Genomic DNA, 19,823 nt, shown 5'->3' with positions numbered 1-19,823 from the left:
AGTGGCGAGCACCCACGAGAGGCTCTCAGTAATAGCGCACAGGCAAAGTTCATAGACTGCCCAAACCAAGTTTTTGTTTTTGTTTAATGATTCCAACCGTGAGACTCCCTCTCACTAGAACCAACGGATCATTTTTAGCTGGTGGTAGACACAAATCAAGCCTCACCTCAGGGGATGGAGCAGAGTTAAGAAGAAGAAAATCGAAACAATGGTGATAAATAGTGTTGCAACAGGAACTCCAGGACGTGTGCTGAGCGAATCAACAAACGCCAAATGCTGACCTGTTTTCTTCTTGTCAGAAATGCCATTAAGTAGAACGGGCCACGCCAACAGATCTCTCTCCATCTTGTTTGCTTGTGAACAATGATGAGCTGGACTCGATGACCCACAGGCGTGTCCAGCTCTTACAGTCCAAGGATCTGACCTCAAATCTCCCCTGAGGCTCGCCATTTTTGCCCTTCCTCCCCACGGCAGCTTCACCCCTGCTCTATGTGCATCCAACCCACATGTGCACGCGGCAGTGTGATCCTGCCCCTTAGCCACGGTCGACCGGTTCGGGAATGGGCCGCTGACCTCAGGTGCGCCAACTCCAGATCCTTCCCTGGGAATCAAGACTTGACCCAAGACAGATGAGCCTCCGTCAAAGCTGAGCTCTTAAGCAGAACCAAAGGCTGTGACATCACGACCTAGCTGTTCATTCAAGGGTACTTACGAGCACCCGCGCTGTCCTGGCCACAGGTTTGCATCTTCTGCAGGCCAGGGTGAGTCCCGGAGACCAGTCTGGTTTCCCGATGGCTTTTCCACTTCCCCGTCCCCATCCTTCCTGAGGCCCACCACACGGCTGCCCCAAGTTCCCCGGGACCCTCCTTGTGTCCCCCAGAAATGATTCACGAGAAACGATTATGTCGTGCCCTTTGTCGGCATGTTCACTGCAAATGAGAGAGTTTCAGTTCCGATCTCCTCTCACTGCCAGCTTCTCAGGGCCTGCCGAGCAGCTCGTCCATCTCCCCTGCTGGACCCAAGGCGAGGGGTCCAATACCAATTCATACCAATTCAGAGAAGGGCCCAGAGGCGAGCACTGGGTATTCTTGACTCTTTTTCACCAATCTTTGATTTTTTTCCAATTAAGCATGGCCACATGGGAAATAGAACAATAACAACAAAAACCTTCTTAAAACATATACATACAAGGGGGTAAGAGGGCCTCATGCAATTTCATTAGATAAAACCCACCCTCCTCATGCCAATTCCAGCAGAGAAAACATCTTGACAAATCATGTCCTTTAGTCAAAACAAGTTGGGGGCCAAACACATGGAGTAGATATAAAATATATTATTTTCAGGAGACTGAAATCCAAACCACAAATTCCAGAAATGCATTTTAAAAGTGCTGCCTATTAGACATGCTAGTTTTAAATTAAATTAACGTTGAAGCGAGAGGGGTAAGGTATGTTTCAATTTCTTTATTAGATCACTATCAAGCTTTCCTGTAAGGAGATCAAGGTGCTCCGTGCACAAGCATCTTGGAGACATGCTTGGTTGTTTGAAGAATGTCAGGTTCTGCCAAAGCTGCTTCCCCCAGTTTGATAGCCCCCTCTCCCCCCAGGGCATTGCCCTTTGAAGCCCACAGCTTTATGTGGCTAACCACAAGTCTACCCTCTGCTTGAGGAGTGCACGTAGCTGACTCGAAACACTGCCTCAGAACCATCCGAAGAATGGTCTTGTGAGTACACTTGCTCTTCTCCCCAGCTTGTCTGCTTTACCTTCCAGGGCCTGACAACAGTGAACCTGGGAGAGGAAAGTCCTGTGGTGTCTTACCATGCAGGAAGGTTTTGTTTTTGTTTGTTTGTTTGGTTGGTTTGAGATTATATTATGAAAAAAAATGACGGCAAACAGGCAGGTCTTTCATTATCCAAGCTTGTCTGGGAGCACTTATTTTGAAACCAGGTCAAGATTATGGGTGGATTTTCTGTCCTCTAGACTGGAGGGAAAACCCTTAGAATTTGCCATACGCTGCCCTGTCAGGCTGGACAGCCAAGGGCATATTCAGGCCGAGTGCAGATTGTGTTTTCCAAAAGTGGCCACAATAGTCATTTCTGCTTCTCATGTTCCTGCTCCTTTTCCAAGAGGAAGGGAGTAAGTCCCCTCTCCTGGAACCAGGTGGGTATGGGGGTCTGCCTCGATGAACACTGCACCATGGAGAGGATGCCACATGACTTCTGAGGTTTCCATCTGGCTCTCTCTTAGGACGCTTGCCCTTGAACGCAGCCGCCATGCTGTGAGGAAGCTCAGGGCGATGGAGAGAACTGCGTCCCTTAGCTCACGGGCCAGGCTGGGCTATCAGCTGACGGACAGCATCAACGTGCTGACATGTACGGGTGCCATTTTGAAGGCGAATTGCTCTCTGTTGAGCTCTGCCCACAGATTCAGGAATAAAATCAGTGATCAACAGTATGTTAAGTCAGTGTTTTGGGATGGCTTCCTTCACAGCCAGAGATAACCAGAACAGATGGGGATGGAAGACTTCTCTGGACAGTCTTTATAGAGGAAAGCACACGAAAGCAATGTGGGAAGGAGATGGCAACAGGTTGCCGTAGGCTGCAGATGAGGTTCTGGCTTTAGTAAGGGCAAACTCCAGTGGCCTTGGCTTCCCTCTCACAGAGCTCTGGTTTGATGCGGAGAATCTTAGATATGCATCTTGCATCCTCTTCTCTCCATGGGCCTTAAAGCAGAGTAGAAGACGCTTTCTCCCGATGGCCTCCCTCCATCTCAAAGACATAGCTCCTTGGGAAATTGCAGTTATTCCTCAGAGCCCTACTGACTGTTCTTCTCTACATTTATCCCATTTATTTTGTTCAAGCCCCAAACACATGAGCCAGAGGTAATGTTCCTTTTCAAGTTCTACGGTGTTGTGGGAAGAGACAGCCATGGAAGCCCATATAGAAACAGAACAAAATGACTCTCCATTGGGGTGGTGGGGTGGGGAGGGCTTTGTGGCCAGCCCGCTGAGACTCTTCCCACCCCCTGCAGCAAATGACATCTCCTGGCAACTGAGAGCAGACGCCTGGCAGCTGGGGGCTGAGGAATGGATTCTGACAGCTGCTGGGAAAACACAAATTTCCCCTTTTTCTGAAATGCATTACTTGGAAACCTCCCTTTGAGATCGGTCTTAAGGGGCCAGAGCATCTTTTCATGAGTCCTAACCCCAGGGATACAAAGGCAGAGAAACACAGCAGCCCAGGATGGCCCCAAACATCTTCCTAGGCAAAATCCTCCTTCAGACAGTGAAGCTTCTGATCACAGAAAGAGCTGCAGAAAACACTCTGCAGAGTGCAAAAGGGTAGTTTAAAAATGTGATGTGTCACGGTTCATGAAACAGTAGTGGAAAACGCAAGCCGATCGTCTCTCACAAGGGAGGCTCCATATTGGCCTGACGCTTGCCAAGTCCATCAGCATATTGAAGGCACCGTGCCCTCGGAAGCAATTTAATTTGTTGTTTCATCCAGTGTTTCCCAAATGTATTTGGTCACAGGATCCTTTTGCTAAGGAACAGTTGTTTCTGGGGGACATCGCTGGACAAGAGTGAGACAGAGTCCTTGTCTTGCCTGCCCTGTGTCTCTGCAAACTGGAAATGCATCCGGTGCGCAGAGAGCAGGCAGGCTGGAGCCTTCACTGTGCCCCCAGTCAACCACGGAGGCAGCGGCCTGCCTGGGGAAGTGCACAGGGCCTGTGGGGCCGGCCTTAGACCTCACCAACCTGGGCCTGAAAGCCCACACTTGTTATTTTAGCCCCTCCTTAGGGCGACGTCCAAGCTGGTGAAGGAAGGGAGTGCTCAAGTGGAGAAGGTTTTGGAGACCACGTCTAGTCTGGAAGTTTCTACGCAAACTAGCCATTGTGAAGGGCTTCTGGGTAACCTTAGGCTTACATTCAACAGAGGAGCCCCCCCCCACACACTTTTAAGAAGCTGATCTGTAATACTTTATTAAAAAAATAAAGAGGGGGAAAATCCAGCAGCCACACGGAATCAGACAGTGCTAAGCGGAGGCAGCAGGAAGGAGACCCCGGGCGGCCCCTCCAGCCCATTTACTGCTTTGTCTAGAGTCTGTCTGGCTTCTGTCCTCTGGCTGTCCGAGTGGACCAGTTTTCCTGGCATATGCATTTACTGAACTCTGAAAGGCCAGATCTTCTATGTAGATTAATTCGTGATTTCAAAGAGGCTTTGAAGTGGGCAAAACATTCTGTTATTTCCAAGAGTTATTACAACTGAAATCCTGGCACAGACCGGGAGGCCGGTCTGTAATTTTGTTTAGATCCTTTTAAATTTAGAAACTTTATAGTGCGTTAAAAATAGATCTCATTTGTGTACTTTTCCTCCTTTCATCCCCATGGCAAAGGCTGTTCGGTCATTTTGACCTCTCTTTGATATTAGCCAGAGAAAGTCAAGCACTTGAACCTGGGAGTCCACTAGGCTAAAATGAAAGTCATTTTCAAATAGATTTGGGGTGATGCTAGTCATGTGACTGAGCGGAATTATTCTTTATTCTACATAAGTTCTAGAATTAAGAGCAAGAGACCATCATTAAGACACGTGAATAGTATCTGGATTAAGTGAAAATGTGGGCCAAGGAGGAGAAAAGTTTTCACTCGTGTTGTCCTGGGGGGCTTGTATCCTCACATATCGATCGAAAAAAAGACCATAGTGCTTAGGTCAAAAGAAGGTGGATAAGGCTGGAAGGTCAGGCTGCTTATAACCAAAGTTAAATAAAGATTACACCTGATTTCAGAAAAGCCAAAATCCCGGGTGTTATCTTACGTGGCCCTCCCCAGGGTGAACGGAGTGCCGGCATTTTCATGCCCAACAAAGAGGGCAGTACAATCAGGATTACCTCTTCATGGTTACTTTACCTTCATAAACATGCTAAATCCAGTTTTAAGGAGATCAGTGAGGCCTGAAGACATGTGTTCAATATCCACAGGATCTGGCCTCTCGGGATTAAATATTTCTTCCACAACCTGCTTCAACAATGGCTTATAGCATGCCTGGAAAGACAAAATATTGTGCTGTAAGTTACAGGGTTTGTTTGGTTTGTCTGGAGAGACGATAGCTTTATCTGCACCGAATGAAGCAAAAACAAGTTTCTTTTGACACTGAGCAATGGCTATAATTTTGTGTGTCTGAAAAGACAACTGTAACAACATTGTTTTTTGGGGTAAATTTCACCCTAATACCCTAACGCTATTTTTTGTTCTTACCCCCTTCTACCAGCAAATACCTCTTACTGGAGCTGTAATCCTAGTAGGACTAGTTTTTAAAATCTGGGTTTAAAGCGACAATTTTATATAGAAAGAATACTGGAAAGCAAAGTATTGTCATTTGAGACAGACATGAAGATGGTCTCCAGTTTTCCTGAACATTCTTAGACTTATGCTTCCCTCCACTAGGAACTGGAATGTTTTCATACGATGTACTGTCACGATCCAAGCCTGAAGCATTCCCTTCTTCCTCTATAGAGCTCAACTCCAAGTAGGGCTTGGCCAGAACACAAAGCCAAGATGCCAAACAGGAATGTGACCAGGTCAGGGCTTAGAGAAAGCAGGCCCCATGGTACCATAAGAATTCCAGTAGAATGAAGCTGATGTTGACCTGCTGCAGTGTGATAAATGGCACATCTATGCCTGTTCAGATAGTATTTGGAGGCAGCTGTTTCTGACCAGTGCACTTTCTAAGCATGTTCCCCACTCCTCTTGCCTTGTTCTCTTTCCTACCAAGTTCTTCCTCGTCCTCTGCTCTTCCCTTCCCACCAGCTGACCACCTTTCTCCCAGGCCTGTTGCTGTCTCTGCTCCCCAGTCCCACAGGGCACATGAGTTTGGAGCGTGATCGCTGAGAGGAGAATGAATGTCTCCTCTATGCATGCTCTGGCGATTAGTACAGACTTGGAGAAGCCAGGTTCCGACACAGTCCTGCCCAGGTGTTTTGAACTCTTTGGCTTTTTGCATTGGCCGAGTCTGTGACCTGCCTCCAGCAAGTGCTGAGCTATTGGGTGGACTAACTTCATCTCTGGCTTCATCTTGCTTTCCTTACAGTCATTTTTTGACTCTTTGCTCCAACTTCCTTACTTAAAATATTTTAGAAATAGGGGCGCCTGGGTGGCACAGCGGTTGAGCGTCTGCCTTCGGCTCAGGGCGTGATCCCAGCGTTATGGGACCCACATCAGGCTCCTCTGCTATGAGCCTGCTTCTTCCTCTCCCACTCCCCCTGCTTGTGTTCCCTCTCTCGCCGGCTGTCTCTATCTCTGTCAAATAAATAAATAAAATCTTAAAAAAAATATATTTTAGAAATAAAGCAGGGTACAAACCATCAAAAGAATAAGCAATTATTTAGGGGTCCCTGGCTGTCTCAGTCATGAGGCTCTTGATCTTGGGGTTGTAGGTTCGAGCCTCATGTTGTGTGTAGGGATTGCTTAAAAATAAAATCTTAAAAAACACAATTGTTTAGCTAGAATGTAATGTGCATTGTATGCAAGTTACAAGGGATAGGAGAAACAGCAACTGTTCAGCTGAGGGGTGTAGCTTTCCTGTTGATGAGTCCAACCGACTACTGCATACCCAGAGATCTCACAGGGAAATACTCAGGAAAGGTAGAGCACTGGGCAGGGATACCATTAAGGCAGAAATTTAAAAAACAAATAAAAACACAAAAAACAAAAGCAAACACTATGATTCAAACTTCCCCATTCTAAAGCTATATTAAGATAGATTTTAAAAATCTATCATACAGGCAAAAACGGAGAGGTTTGAAAATATGCACTTTTGATGAGGCTGTGGGGAAACACACTCATATATTGCTGGTGGGCGTGCAAATTGTGCAATCAGTGTGAAGAGCCATTTGGCAGCTCCTATCACAATTACAAGTGCATTTGACCTGACAATTTGGCCTCTAGGGATTTATCCTATAAATATGTTAACATATGCAAATGAGACCTATAAAAGGCTGCTATTGTTTGTAATAGCAGAAGACGGGAAACAACTTAAGTGCCCATCAGAAGGAGCTGGTTAATAAGCGGGATACCGCCACCACCGGAAGAAATGGCATGGAAGGGAAGAGAGAGGAAGGAAGAGAGAAGCTCTTGTGTTGATCTGGCCAAAAGCAGAATAAAGTGTGGGTGGAAACAGCAAGGTGAGGAACACTGTGTGTGCGGGGCTGACATTTATGTAAAATGTGTCAAGGGGATTTGGAAGTCTGTAGCTGCTGAAATGTATAAAAGATCAATTGTGAGGTGATTTACAGAGAGCCGTGAGCAGTGATCCTGGACGGGAGAGCAGGACAAGGGACAAAGGCCGGGGGGGGGGGGGGAGGAGACTTTTCAATATATTGCTTTTCCAAAAACAGTTAAAACGCCACTACAAACAGCAAGAATGATCTATTTTTTTTAATTTGTTAAAAATTAACAAATTATTTATGCACGGAAGAGACTGAAGTATAGTACACCAGAATGTAATTAGGGCTATCTCTAGGTTCTAGGAGTAGGGGACATTATTTTTTCTTTTTCCACATGTTCTAAAGTTCACAGGTATACTTCTGGAATCATAACATAATCCAACAAATATTATCAATGTTAAAGAAAAATGAGGTCATGGAATGGCCTCTGGAGTTTGCACATCATCTCCTCTTAAGTAAACTGTCTCGAGAGCCCTTCTGTCATCTCAGCGTTTCTGGACATTGACTCTCAACTTAAACTTTAATCTCTTTAAATTGCTCTCCAAAGAGAAGTCCTTTGATCAATATTCTGCATTATCAGCATTTCATCAATATTCATTGACTTCTTCCTTAGTAATAGAATCTAGTTTTTAGCAGGCACATTATCTGCTGGCTAAAAGAGTCCATTCTCCAGCCTTCCTTGCAGCCAGGTACAGCCACGTAACTAAGTTCTGGACAGTGAGATGCAGGTAGGAGGGTAGTGGGTCTTGCAAATGCTCCTTTTTCAAAAGGGAAGGGTCTGCTCTTTCCCTTTCTCTGTTCTGCTGCTCAGAACATGGAAGTGGTACCCGAAGCACGGCGGCCACGGTGGGAAACAGGGCCGTTCCTTAGAGATGCTGGAGCTGAGAGCTGGAAGCAACCTTGGCTGGTGATGGCTGGTGGGGCCGCCAGCACCCTAACAAGAAGAGACTAAAGCCATCTACTTGACATGACAATACAAACCCTCCTATGTTTAAGCCACTAGCTCTCAGATCTTTGTGACTTGCAACTGAATGAAATTCTAAGGATACAAAGTGCAAAGGGAAGATAAAGAAATTGAGGGAGCTGGGGGGTTCAGTCGGTTGAGCATCCAACTCTCCATCTCAGCTCAGGTCTTTTTTTTTTTTAAGATTTTATTTATTTATTTAACACAGATAGAGACAGCCAGCGAGAGAGGGAACACAAGCAGGGGGAGTGGGAGAGGAAGAGCAGGCTCATAGCGGAGGAGCCTGATGCGGGGCTCGATCCCATAACGCTGGGATCACGCCCTGAGCCGAAGGCAGACGCCCAACCGCTGTGCCACCCAGGCGCCCCTCAGCTCAGGTCTTGATCTCAGGGTCGTGAGTTCACGCCCCGTGCTGGGCTCCATGCTGGCCATGGAGCTATGTTAAATAAATAAATAAAGGGCCATGCCTTCCTTCCAGGAGCTTACATTTATTTATTTTATTAGCCTCTATATGGTTATATAGAATAACTTGAAGCAGAAGCCCAGAGAAATACACTTAGGCTGTCATGATTAAGGGAGGAGAGAGTATGTCCCCCAACCTACAATAAAATACAACAAGGTCGTTGCTCTCTGAAGGATGCACTTCCTGCAAAGAGGAAGAGTGGTGGTGGTCGAAGGAGCTCAGACACAGAAGTCTGTCATCCAGCTAAAATGCTCGACTCTGACCTCCTCAGGAGTGCAGGGGGCTGTGGGCCGGGGGTGATGGTTCTCTCCAGCGTGGTCTGGGGGAGCAGGGGAAAGAAGGAAGTGTGGAGGGACTGGGGATCTTGTCCTCCCCCCTGCTCCACTTTCAGCTAAGCTCTGGGCAATGAAGCACCCAGGACAAAATACCCACTGAGCTGGGGTTCCCCTTGGGTGTGAGCAGAGCTTTGGAAGGGCTAGTCCCTTAATACCTTCATTCTTGGGATTTTGTAATCCTTGTATGCCATTGCGGAAGGCTGCAAATCTTTTCATTTTTTTAAGTATGTAGGTAATGTTTATTGAGAGTGAGAGTAACAGATAAACACATCACGTAATCTAGAACAATAATATAAATGCTTTCATTAATTAACTGCCTGACTTAGCTCCGTGATACTCATTTCTTAGATTTCTTGGCTGCGTTCTTTCTGATTATCTTTTCGTTTGACAGCAATTTGGAAAAAATCATTTTCTATTGAGATGTGATTGTCATTAAGCTGTTCTCTCAACTCCAAAGCCTGTCTTCTGTACTTAGTTATGCCACGTTGGCCTGAGACTCTGCCATCTAGACCTGCTAGACTCTGCCAACAGGGGGCACTAGAGGGATAGTGGAGGCAGGAAGCGCAAGGGAGAATGTGCTCTTCCCCGTTGATTTGCTGTTCCCACCAGCATCACCCTAGCAATGGCTCCTCACCACTGGACACTGTCCCTTCTCTTGACTTTTAAGTCATGGGATCCAATAAATTACTTTCCTTGCTTAAGCCAGTTTGAATTTTTTCTTTTATTTCTGTTTTTACGTTTAACCCAAAGCACACTAAACCATATATTTTACTGAAGAGATGTTGATATGTTTTCCCACTTAAATATATAGAAGAAGACCTCTAATTCTTTACTAAAACAGCTAAGCACAGAATGACGAAATGACACTGTCCATTTAAAAAGCACAATTTGGGAAAGACTTTCTCAGGCATTAAAGCAGTACTGGCCTCATGACTTCTTAGCAAACACATTTCTTAGTTTTTACAATTAGGGTTTTTAATGTCGAGAACCTTTGGCTCCTTCCTCTCAGCCACTTAGGTTGGATTGCTTTGTGTCCCAAATCATGTCACTGAAATCTGACTGGAATGCCCGGCTTCAGCAATGGCTTCTTAGATGAGAAGCCTCTGACTGTCATGGAATTTTCTATTTAGCCAGAAGCCACCCATTTCTCAGTAAAGAACCACATAGAAGGTGGTGATAGGGGAGAGAGATGTCTTCCCCTAGTGCTCTGCTCAAAGTTTTCCTCACATGTTAGGGTGGGCTGGAGGGGAGATCAGTTGTGTGGTCTGCTCCGACATTAAGAGAGTTGGGCAGAGTAATTTAATTTTCCTGATCAAACCTACTCTGTCAGTTCACCTTTGGAGGGTGGGGAGGAGAGGAATCAAAAACACAGACAAACTGCTCTTCCCTTTCCTTGCTGGTCATTTATTTCTTGTTTATATCACGTCCTGTGTGTGCTGACACTAGGAGGTCTCTGCCCCACACAACCGTACAGGTACCCAGGCTCCTTCTATCAGTGTCGCCGCACTCCCCAGGGCACTGGCATCCCACTCGGAAGATTTACATCTCATCAGCGGATGAAAGAGAGTGAGCATGGAGGATTTCCAGAGAGATTTTATGGCCTCAGCCTGAAAACGATCTCTATCACTTCTACCCATTGTTCATTGGCCAGAATTAGTCACCAACCTACATTTACTCACAAGGGAATCTGGAAATTGTGGTCTAAGTGTGCCTGGGAGGAAAAGGAAATGGACTTTGGGGAACATACATTGTCTCTGCCACAGACACACGGTAAAGTCCGTATTGAAACATTAATATAATCATGTCTTTAACTGGCAAGTTGCAATGTTATAGGCAAAGGATTATTAAACCCTTTCCCCCTCTTCTGCATAAGAATTTGACCTTTGGTTAACTTTCTAGCTCTGTTTCCCTGGAAACCTGATAAGAGAAGAATGTCAAACTGTAGCCAGGCAAGATGGCTTATGATAAAAACGACCCCTGCTTAGTAAATTGCATTAGACTGGAGAGAGCTCGAAATACCGGCCAGAGAACCAGAGCTTTGGGCTTCTCTGAGCACGATGACTCTTGTATAACTGGGCATGTCCCTTGGAGGAACGCTGGAAGCTATGTCCGTGGACTTGTTCCGGAGAAACTGGCTCCTAGAGGATATGAGGAGACTCCTTCCCCCACCCCTCCCCCCATGTGAGTCTAGTTCCCTCACTTCTGAGCTGTTACTTTGGGACCAAACTGAGTAGCTCCTGGGTGAGTGCATCACGAATGATCTCAAGGACTACTCCAGAGAAGAGACACGCCTGCGGCTCCCTCATGGCTAGCTGCGTTCCTGTCCTAGGCAGACTGGTGCCAAGTGGGGGCTTTGACCCCACAGCCGATTAATCCATTAGGCACAGAAGGCACAGTGCCCAGAGCCCGCAAGACTTTTAGGGGCCCATGGAAATGTATTAGTTTAAAATCAGAAGGAAAAAAATGAACTTTGAGGTCAAAGATAATGTTTTGATATATAATATTGTCTCTGTACCAATGTAATTGTACAATATAATTTTTAATAGTTTTTATAAAGGAAGAGGTCCATAAAGGCAAAAGTGAGTAGAACTATGAAAACCATCACGTGGCCCTTTACGACAGTTTCATGAGGACAGAGCCTAATGAGATCCCCAATTGGCATTAAATGTGAAAAAGCTGAAGTTTCAAAAAAATTGATCTTATACCAGAAACGTTCTCTTTTTCCTTTAAATGGCCAGTATCTCTTCTAAAACAAACTAGACTTAAAATACTATATTTAATCAAAATATGAAGAATAAAATATTTATGTCTATGTCTCTGGTTACTTGTTTGTGGTGGATAAAATGGGAGTAGGTCTAGAAGATTCTTTTACTGACCTGACTCTAGTTCTTGAACAAAGGTATTGAGTATAGCAGCAGTTTCTGGCATTATACATAAGACAGGGACAATTTCTAGAAACTAGTCTAACTCCAACATCTTCCTGAATTTGGTGCACCTTAAAGATGGTCCAAGATAATCAGTTTCCAAGAAAACCTGAGTTGTTGCCACCATCACATCCCCATCAGTCAGTGCTGCCACCCGTGGCTTTGCTGATGGGTGTTGGTGCAGCCACGGGCCCTCTCAGTCCTAGATGCTTCTCCCTTTTCCGCAAAATTGATTCTAATACTCTAGTCGAGAGAGTATTCATTTTGTCTCAATCCATGACTGTACAGAAAAACATCTGTTCAAAACTGCTGACGGCTTGGACTGTTCCACGGCTCATTTCTGTTTATTTTTTGCTTTACTATCACTGATTTTTTTCCCCTTTCATCTTCTTAAAGGAAATGGTTTGCCCTGCTGATTAAAAAGTGGTTCATTTGCCTATCTGTTCATCCATCCATCTATCCATCCATCCTTCCATCCACCCATCCTTCCTTCAAACCAGAAGCAGATTACTTTGTAACATTTTAAGTGTAGTCCCTTCAACTTCAATATGAAAAAACCCCCCCAACAACCTAAGCCCAAAGCTATAACTAATTTGCTTGAGTTGACACAGGCAGTTAGAGGCGGACTCCAGGACAGAGCCAAGTCTCCTAGCCCCAGTTTAGTCCCATCTTGTGTCACTGCTTTCAAAAATGGCACTAGCAGGTCGGGAGTGAGGAAGATAGAATCAGGAGGAAGGAGAAGAAGAGAGCTTAGCACTTGGAAAAGAACAGCCAGGGCTGGGGATTGTCGACAAGGGCACTGGGGCTGCAGACTGTTCAGAGAGCCGTGTTTCACCAGGCGCCGGTTGAGTCAGGCCTCCTTGGGCTAAGTACTCTTGTGCAGCCTGCCGGAGGCACAAGACAGTACGCATGTGTGCGAGGTTCTCCCCAGCAAGCGCAGCACTTTCAGACTTCTGCCAAAGCAGGTCATGCAAGAGTCATACAGTACTTTGTCTGAAAGGGCACAGAAGCTCTTCGCCCTGAGACATCGGCCTAACCGCCTCCTGATGCTGCCGCTGAGCAAGAGCAGTAAGAGCGGCACATCCAACATGGCGGCGTTTAGGGACGAGGGTAAGCCTCCCATTAAACTGGAACATTCGCAGGAAGAAACAAAAGCATAGGAAGACTTGCTGCACAGGCAAAACTGGGGGCTTAGGTTTCCACTCAACAGAGTCTATGAGCAAACACAACCTTTCCAAGCCAACGGACGTCAGCAATAAACTCTTACCATGCACAGCAGCTAACGGTACAGTCAGCTTGAGAATGACTCCCCTTCCATGTGGCCCCTCTCCTAGCAGAAGAAAAGGTAAAATGCTACAAAAAAGGACCAAAAAAAAGGCCTATTTTGTCCTTCACTGCAACTGTTACCGCAAATGCTTACATAGTGCTGTCTTTGACGGCTCCTGTCCTAAGAGCTTTGCATGTATTAACTCACCTAATCATTTGAGCATCTTTACGAGGGAGGAACTATTATTATTAGCTCCTTTGTACAGTGGAGGAAGTAGGTACAGAGAGGTGAAGTAACCTGCTTAAGGTCACACAGTTGGTAGGGCTCTGGACCTATGAACTCAATGCTGCTATGCTGGGCTCGAACCCACGATACTGCTATTTAGCTCCGGGCTAACCTCGGTCTCACTAAAAATTACTAGCATAAGAAATGCCATTGTGGATAAGACTCACCGCCCAGAATCCTTTAATTCATCCATCCACCCATGCATCCACCCATGCATCCATCCACCTAGCCATCTACCCACCCACCCTCTAGGAGGCGAGCACGGAGCGAGGCTCTGCAGACACACCACAGAGAGCACACAAGGATGTGCTGTCCGGCTTCGGCAGTAGGTTCTGGAAGTCAAGAGCTTCGATGGCAGCTCGTGATCCCCATGATGGCACTCGCCTGGCTGCAGCGGGGCTGGTTCCCTTGGACGGCCAGGTGTGTGAGATCTGGATCATTTCTAGAAATGCAGTCTAGATCCCAGTCCTCCAGCCCTTCCAGAGATTTTATATGTGGTTGATTTCTTGTATGAAATCATGTTCTCCTTGAAATGATGACAGTGATGTCTGCTTTCTGGGCTGAGGCTGACACACTTTCCCAAAGGGCTAAAGGATGGAGGTTAAAGAAGAAATGCCTCAGACGCTAGCAGGGGTAAGAGGAGTGGCTCTGAGAGGCAGCCTGTGCTCCAGAGTAGGAAAGAGGGGTGCAGGAGGGAGTGTGGGGCAGGCAGGTAGGGGCCCTGGGATCCAGGGGAGAGAGCCTAAACTCATAGCACTGGTCAGAGCTGGCACAGGAATCTGGAGCTGGACCAGGTCTAATGCTTTCCTGGGTATCCCAGGGAGCCCAGAACATGGCGACTAGATGCTGTGTAGAAACAGCACGGAGCTAGATAGAAAGCATGGTCCCCACCCCCAACCCGACCCCACCACCCAGGGCCTCAGGGCTGAGGACCCAGTTGAGAGAAGAGATGACAGAAAGTTGCCCGGTCAAGGCCCATCTTCAAAACTAGACACAGGGGACTCTGAATCTAGTCTCGACATTTGTCTTTTTCTCATGATACATACTTTGCATGCCACCAAATCCTCCGATATATGATAAAGCTATGTGTATTGCATTCAAGATACCCCCAACAAATACTCATTAAGCATTCACTATATGGAAAAAACCACTCTAGACACTGAGGATATGGCAGTGAACAAACCAGGTCAAAATTCCTGTCCTCACTGGGCTTACACCTATGATTGAAAACTTTAAATTAAAAAATTACCAAAAAACCTGAACAGGTAAAAATCACCCATAATCCCATCAAAAACTCTCTGTCCACATAAGTATAAAGTAGGAAGTCAGAGTTCCTCCTTGTCCAACCAACCCTGCCCGTCCCCCACAAGGCAACCATTATAAAGTTTTCCTTAATTTTTAAGGACTTATTAAATATACATACCCATATACTTTTTATTTTATTTTCTAAACAAAAATAGAAAAATGCTTGACGGATTCATCTACAGGTGGTTTTTTTTTTTTTTTCTTAACCTAACAAATCAGAAACGTCTGTTTCAGTTTGAGTTCTCTGAGAAGCAAAGCCTGAGCCAAGGATTCACACACAGGCCTGCTAAGCACATTTGGAGTTGTCTCAACCATTTTCATGGTTGTACAACATTTCAGAGCATGTGTCTGTATCATTACTTACTAAATCACCGCAAGATACACATACTCCCCACCTTGCCCCTACTTCCTGCTTACTGACATTCAGGATTTTCAGTGCATGGGTCAATGTTATTGACTCACTGTAAGAGAGTATATACTACAAAGGAAAGTTCATTTTCTGAAGGCAATGGCCGCAGGACAGGGTTCGGAGGTCTGGAGAAATGACAGTGTTGGCAGCAGGGAGATAAAGCCTAGGAGATAAAGCCATTTATCACTGTGCTTATCATGCCCAGGATTTATAGCTAATGCATGTTTATGTGAATTTGGCTAAATTAGTCACAATGATGATCATAAAACTGAAACGAGCTTATTAACTTAGTGGTTTATTTGCACTTTGTAACTATAGCAGCCACTTGCATCTTGACATTCTTTGGTCTAAAGCTCATCATAAATCACCAGTTCTATGTCTTCTAGAACTAGTCCATACTGCTGTATTTAAGATTGGTGATTTTTTTAATGACCAAACTACATACGATGAATGATCTGAGGGCCTTTATCTGTATTTTGTGGTGGTGGTGTTCTCAGGACATTGACCAAGGGATGGGAATTTGCGTACTAAGTGGAGAGCCAGCTTCCAAGGTCTTTCATATGTTGGTGGGTGATTGCAGCCGCCCAGCAGCACCATCAGTCAGTACTTCCAGAGCCTCACGAGATCCATGGTAATAGTGGGGAGGAGGTTTGTAGCGGCAGCCAAAACCTGGCATCTGGCCCTGACCACCTTTGGCAAGTCACGTGGCCTTCCTGGATCTCAGGGTAAAAATGCTTCCCTGGCTTACTTCCTGTGAGGATCAAAGGACAAGCCCAATGTGGGAGCACTCTTCAAGTATCAGCTACTATCAGAATACATGGGAGAAAGAGTCTGGATTTGGCCAGGCTACTATCGCAGATAACCTTAGCTCTTGTCTACCTGCCCACCTTAAAGGGTCAGCATTCTGACACTGAACCCCTCACTATGGCAGAGTCCCTACTAACCGCCCATTCAACTCCCCAAGCAGCCATAGCAAATAGAGTGGATTTTACTGAGATTTCAGGGGGAGACGAAGGAGAAGATGCTTGCACATACTCCGCTAATGATCTTTCCTGTAGAAACATCCGTTCTTCCCTCAAAGCTATCTTTGGCCACCAGGAACCTTAGTTGTGTCTCCATCCTTGTCCAACAGAGACAGCCCAGCCTCCATGACTCCAGCCTTTCTTCAGTCCTTAAGCTTCCTTTTGGGTCTCTCGGGGGGCCTCTCTCTCAATGAGTTTATAATCTTGGATTCCCATACTATCTTCCTACTCACTATTCAAAACACCCTTCTAAAGTCCCCCACTGCCCTTAGGAGGTGGTGGGGGAATTTTAAATAACAAAGGTTTTGTTGTCACAAACTTCTTTTTTCCTTGCCATAGTATTATTCGGTAATTCTGTTCTAATTGTTCAGAATGATTAGGGACTGCTTAGATCTCAAAGCTTGGGAATCACAGAAGGCCAGCCCCTCCCCTGCACCCACAGAAAGTAGGGCCCAGTGAAGTAAAGGGATTTGCCTAAGGTTACAGCATATGGGACAGCTATAGAGCAGTGGCTGGCCCCCAGGCCAGTGCTCATCTCCCTGCATCAAGCCTGTAAGTGCAAACGAATCAAGAGGCTTTCAGATTCAGGGGTACCCAGAACTCTGAACCGGAAGGGGGCTTGGACTTCATCTAGAACAAATCCCTCGTTTTAGAGAGGCTAAAATGGACATTTCTTTTTGCAGTCTCTGAATCCTAAAAATACAACACAGATTAGATGGTTACTTTAAAACATATGTACTTGCCTGGTGGGTATGATTTCCAGGAACATACACAGACTTAAACTGTTTCATGAGATTCCGAGCTCCAGCGATATCCCGAAGCGAGGTGAAGAGCTCATCTGCAGCAATTTTGGATTTGGGAAATGTCAGCTTAATTGAAGAGTCACAGCCTGAAACAATCCAGAGAGATTTTCTTGGGTGAACACATCTTTAAATTAAGTTTTAATCATGACGGCTTGAGCTTGATGTAACACGGTTGGATTTTTTTTTTTAACCCTATCTTACCCTGGCTGTTCCCCAATTGGGCAGTTTTAACCATCCATGAGCAATGAAACATACCAAGTGTAAATGTCTTTGACAGAATTAGAACTCAGAGTCACCTGGAATGGCAGCCACTGGCTTCAGTCCCCACACTGTAGAAGCTTCACGGAAAGAAAGCTCCCCAGCGTCTACTATGCTCAGAACATAGCTTTGGGAAAACAGGGGGAGACACAAAGAAAAGTACCAGACAGTGCTGTGATGAACCTCTCTTGCTTGAATCCCAGCAACAGTTTCCGGAAAGCAGAAGAGCAAGACTGAGAGATGATAGAGCTGCTCCGGGAACAGATCTTGCTGGGATGGGCATCTGCCTAATGTGCTCACAAAGCATATGGTGCCTTTCAAAAGGCAGCTATTCAAAGCTGGTAACACACAAAGAGGGCCTAATAAGAAGACTATTCTCGGCAATGATTCTATTTTTCTTTGACACTTATAATAGCTGGATTTCTTCTCTATCTTGTTAGAAGCCCATTCAGAAGAGAAATGATCATGGATAAGTCAGAAGTTTAAAAAACAAAGATCCAAGATGTGATTTTTTGGCTGTCTCGAATACTCAGATACGTTAACTCATTCATCCGCACCGCACCCTTATGAGACAGGAGCTATTATGTTCCCCATTCTAAGGAGGCAGGCAGCAAGGTACAGAGTGGTTTGGGAACATCCGCTGGGAACAGACGCTGGCAATGCTTGCCCACATCTGCTCAGTCACCCTGGACATCACTGTAGGTTTGGGGAACAGTTCTTGTGTTCTCTGCTTCCGACCTCAAGTACCTGCAGCCTATCTCCTGTTTGTCTCTGTGTTTCTGTCTCTGTCTCTCTTCTTGTCTGTGGGCTTCCTCTGGTTGTACGAGCACACTTGGCCTTTGTGTGGGGCAGGCTGGGTGTCCTAGGAAGTTGGCATTTGTAGGAACAACCTAGCTTTCTCATTCCCTGAGGGCACAATTCCGAAGTGTGGTCTCCAAAGCCTTTGCTCAGTCCCAGAAGGATGGAGCCCCAGCTGCCCACAACAATAACAAACTCCTTAATGCCCCTTTATTGGCTTTCCTTCCTTCCCTGGCTCACTCTTCTACTTCCTGACTATGCTTCCAGAAATATCTTTCCAAATACAGTACTTGCACCCAAATCCCTGTCACTGGACACCAGAACTTCCACAGGCGTTCAAACACAGACGTCCTGGATCCAGAGCCTGCATTCCTTTTTGGGAATAGCTTTATTGAGATATAATTCATATACCATACAAATTAACTACCATATGATTAAAGTGTACAATCCAATAGCTGTTGGTATATTCACCTAGTTGTACGGCCATCATCACCACAATCCATTTTAGAATATTTTTATCACCGCAGTAAGAAACTCCAGACTTGTGAACTGTCACTCCACTTTCTACCCTCCTCCCAGTCCCTGGCACCACTAAGCTGCTTTCTGTCTCTATGGATTTACCATTCCTGCACATTGCATATAAATGGACCCATAGAACATAGGATTGCTTGGGAATGGCTTCTTTTACTTAGCATAATGTTTTCAAGGTTCCATCCAAGTTGTAGTATACATCACTACCTCATTTCTTTTTATTGCTGACAAAATTCACTGTATGGATATACCACATTTTATAGATGTGTTCATCAGTTGATGGGTATTTGGGTTATTTTTACATTTTGGGTTCTATGAATAATGCTGCTAAGTTTTATAAATTTTTATGTAGACATATGTTTTCATTTCTCTTGGATATCTATCTGTCTACGTATTATCTAGCTAGCTAGCTAGCTGGCTATATCTGGGAGTAGAGTTGTTGCTGTAGAGTTGGCAACTCTGTGTTTAACCTTTTGAGGAACTGCCAGGCTGTTTGCCAACGGGACCCCGCCATTTGACACTTTCCAGCACCTAGAGGTGTTCACTAACCCAGAAGCTCTTCCACCCCTATTGTTTAAGAGTTTTTATGGAGGTTCCATTACATAGGCATGATTGATTAAATTACTGGCCATTGGTGATTAACCCAACTTTTAGCCCCTCTCCCTTCCCTGGAGGTTGGGGGGTGGGGCTGAAATCTCAACTCTCTAAACATGTCCTTGTTTTTCTGGCAACCAGCCCTCCATCCTGAAGCTGATAGGGGTCCCAACCACTAGTCATCCCACTAGCCTACGAGACACTCTCATCACTCTGGAAATTCCAAGGGCTCTAATAGCTGTATGCCAGGAACTGGGGACAAAGACCAGTATGTATATTGCTCACTGTATCATAAAAATTCTCTGACTAGTCTTTAACTCCTGGTTTCCAGAAATATCCAACTTGAGTCATTAAAAAAAAATCAGTGTGGTCAAGCACAGTGAGAGGAAGCCTCCACATTCAGTGAGCTGTGGTGGGGGGGGCATGGAGGGAAGTCAGGACCTCCTGTGACTCCCCAGAATTCTATGTCACACTTTGTGGACGGGAGAAAGTGTGTCATTTTCTGAGGGCCCTGTCCATAACTGTGTCTTGATTCTTGCAGAGGCTCATAACCCAAAAGAGTGAAGATCCACAGGTACAGGGTATGTGCTGATCTCACGCCATGCTTACCCTTGGCATTGCAGCCCTAGCTGACAGACCAGCTTG

The 19,823-nt window shown here is 45.6% G+C and overlaps 1 protein-coding gene across 1 annotated transcript in view; it reads right to left on the bottom strand.

Annotated features, from left to right (window-relative positions):
• Positions 1 to 19,823, bottom strand: part of SCFD2 (sec1 family domain containing 2) — a 432,813-nt gene that overhangs the window by 22,855 nt on the left and 390,135 nt on the right. The window contains exons 6-7 of the mRNA XM_045815929.2: positions 16,938 to 17,083; positions 4,906 to 5,040 (exon numbers count right to left, since the gene is read on the bottom strand). Coding sequence (XP_045671885.2) covers positions 4,906 to 5,040; positions 16,938 to 17,083 — 281 coding nt within the window. The remainder of the gene's footprint in view (positions 1 to 4,905; positions 5,041 to 16,937; positions 17,084 to 19,823) is intronic.

Source organism: Ursus americanus, chromosome 8 (assembly GCF_024610735.1).
Source record: "Ursus americanus isolate L20-20 chromosome 8, mUrsAme1.1.p, whole genome shotgun sequence".
Classification (NCBI taxonomy): Eukaryota; Metazoa; Chordata; class Mammalia; order Carnivora; family Ursidae; genus Ursus; species Ursus americanus.
This window is presented reverse-complemented; position numbering and strand designations above follow the sequence as displayed.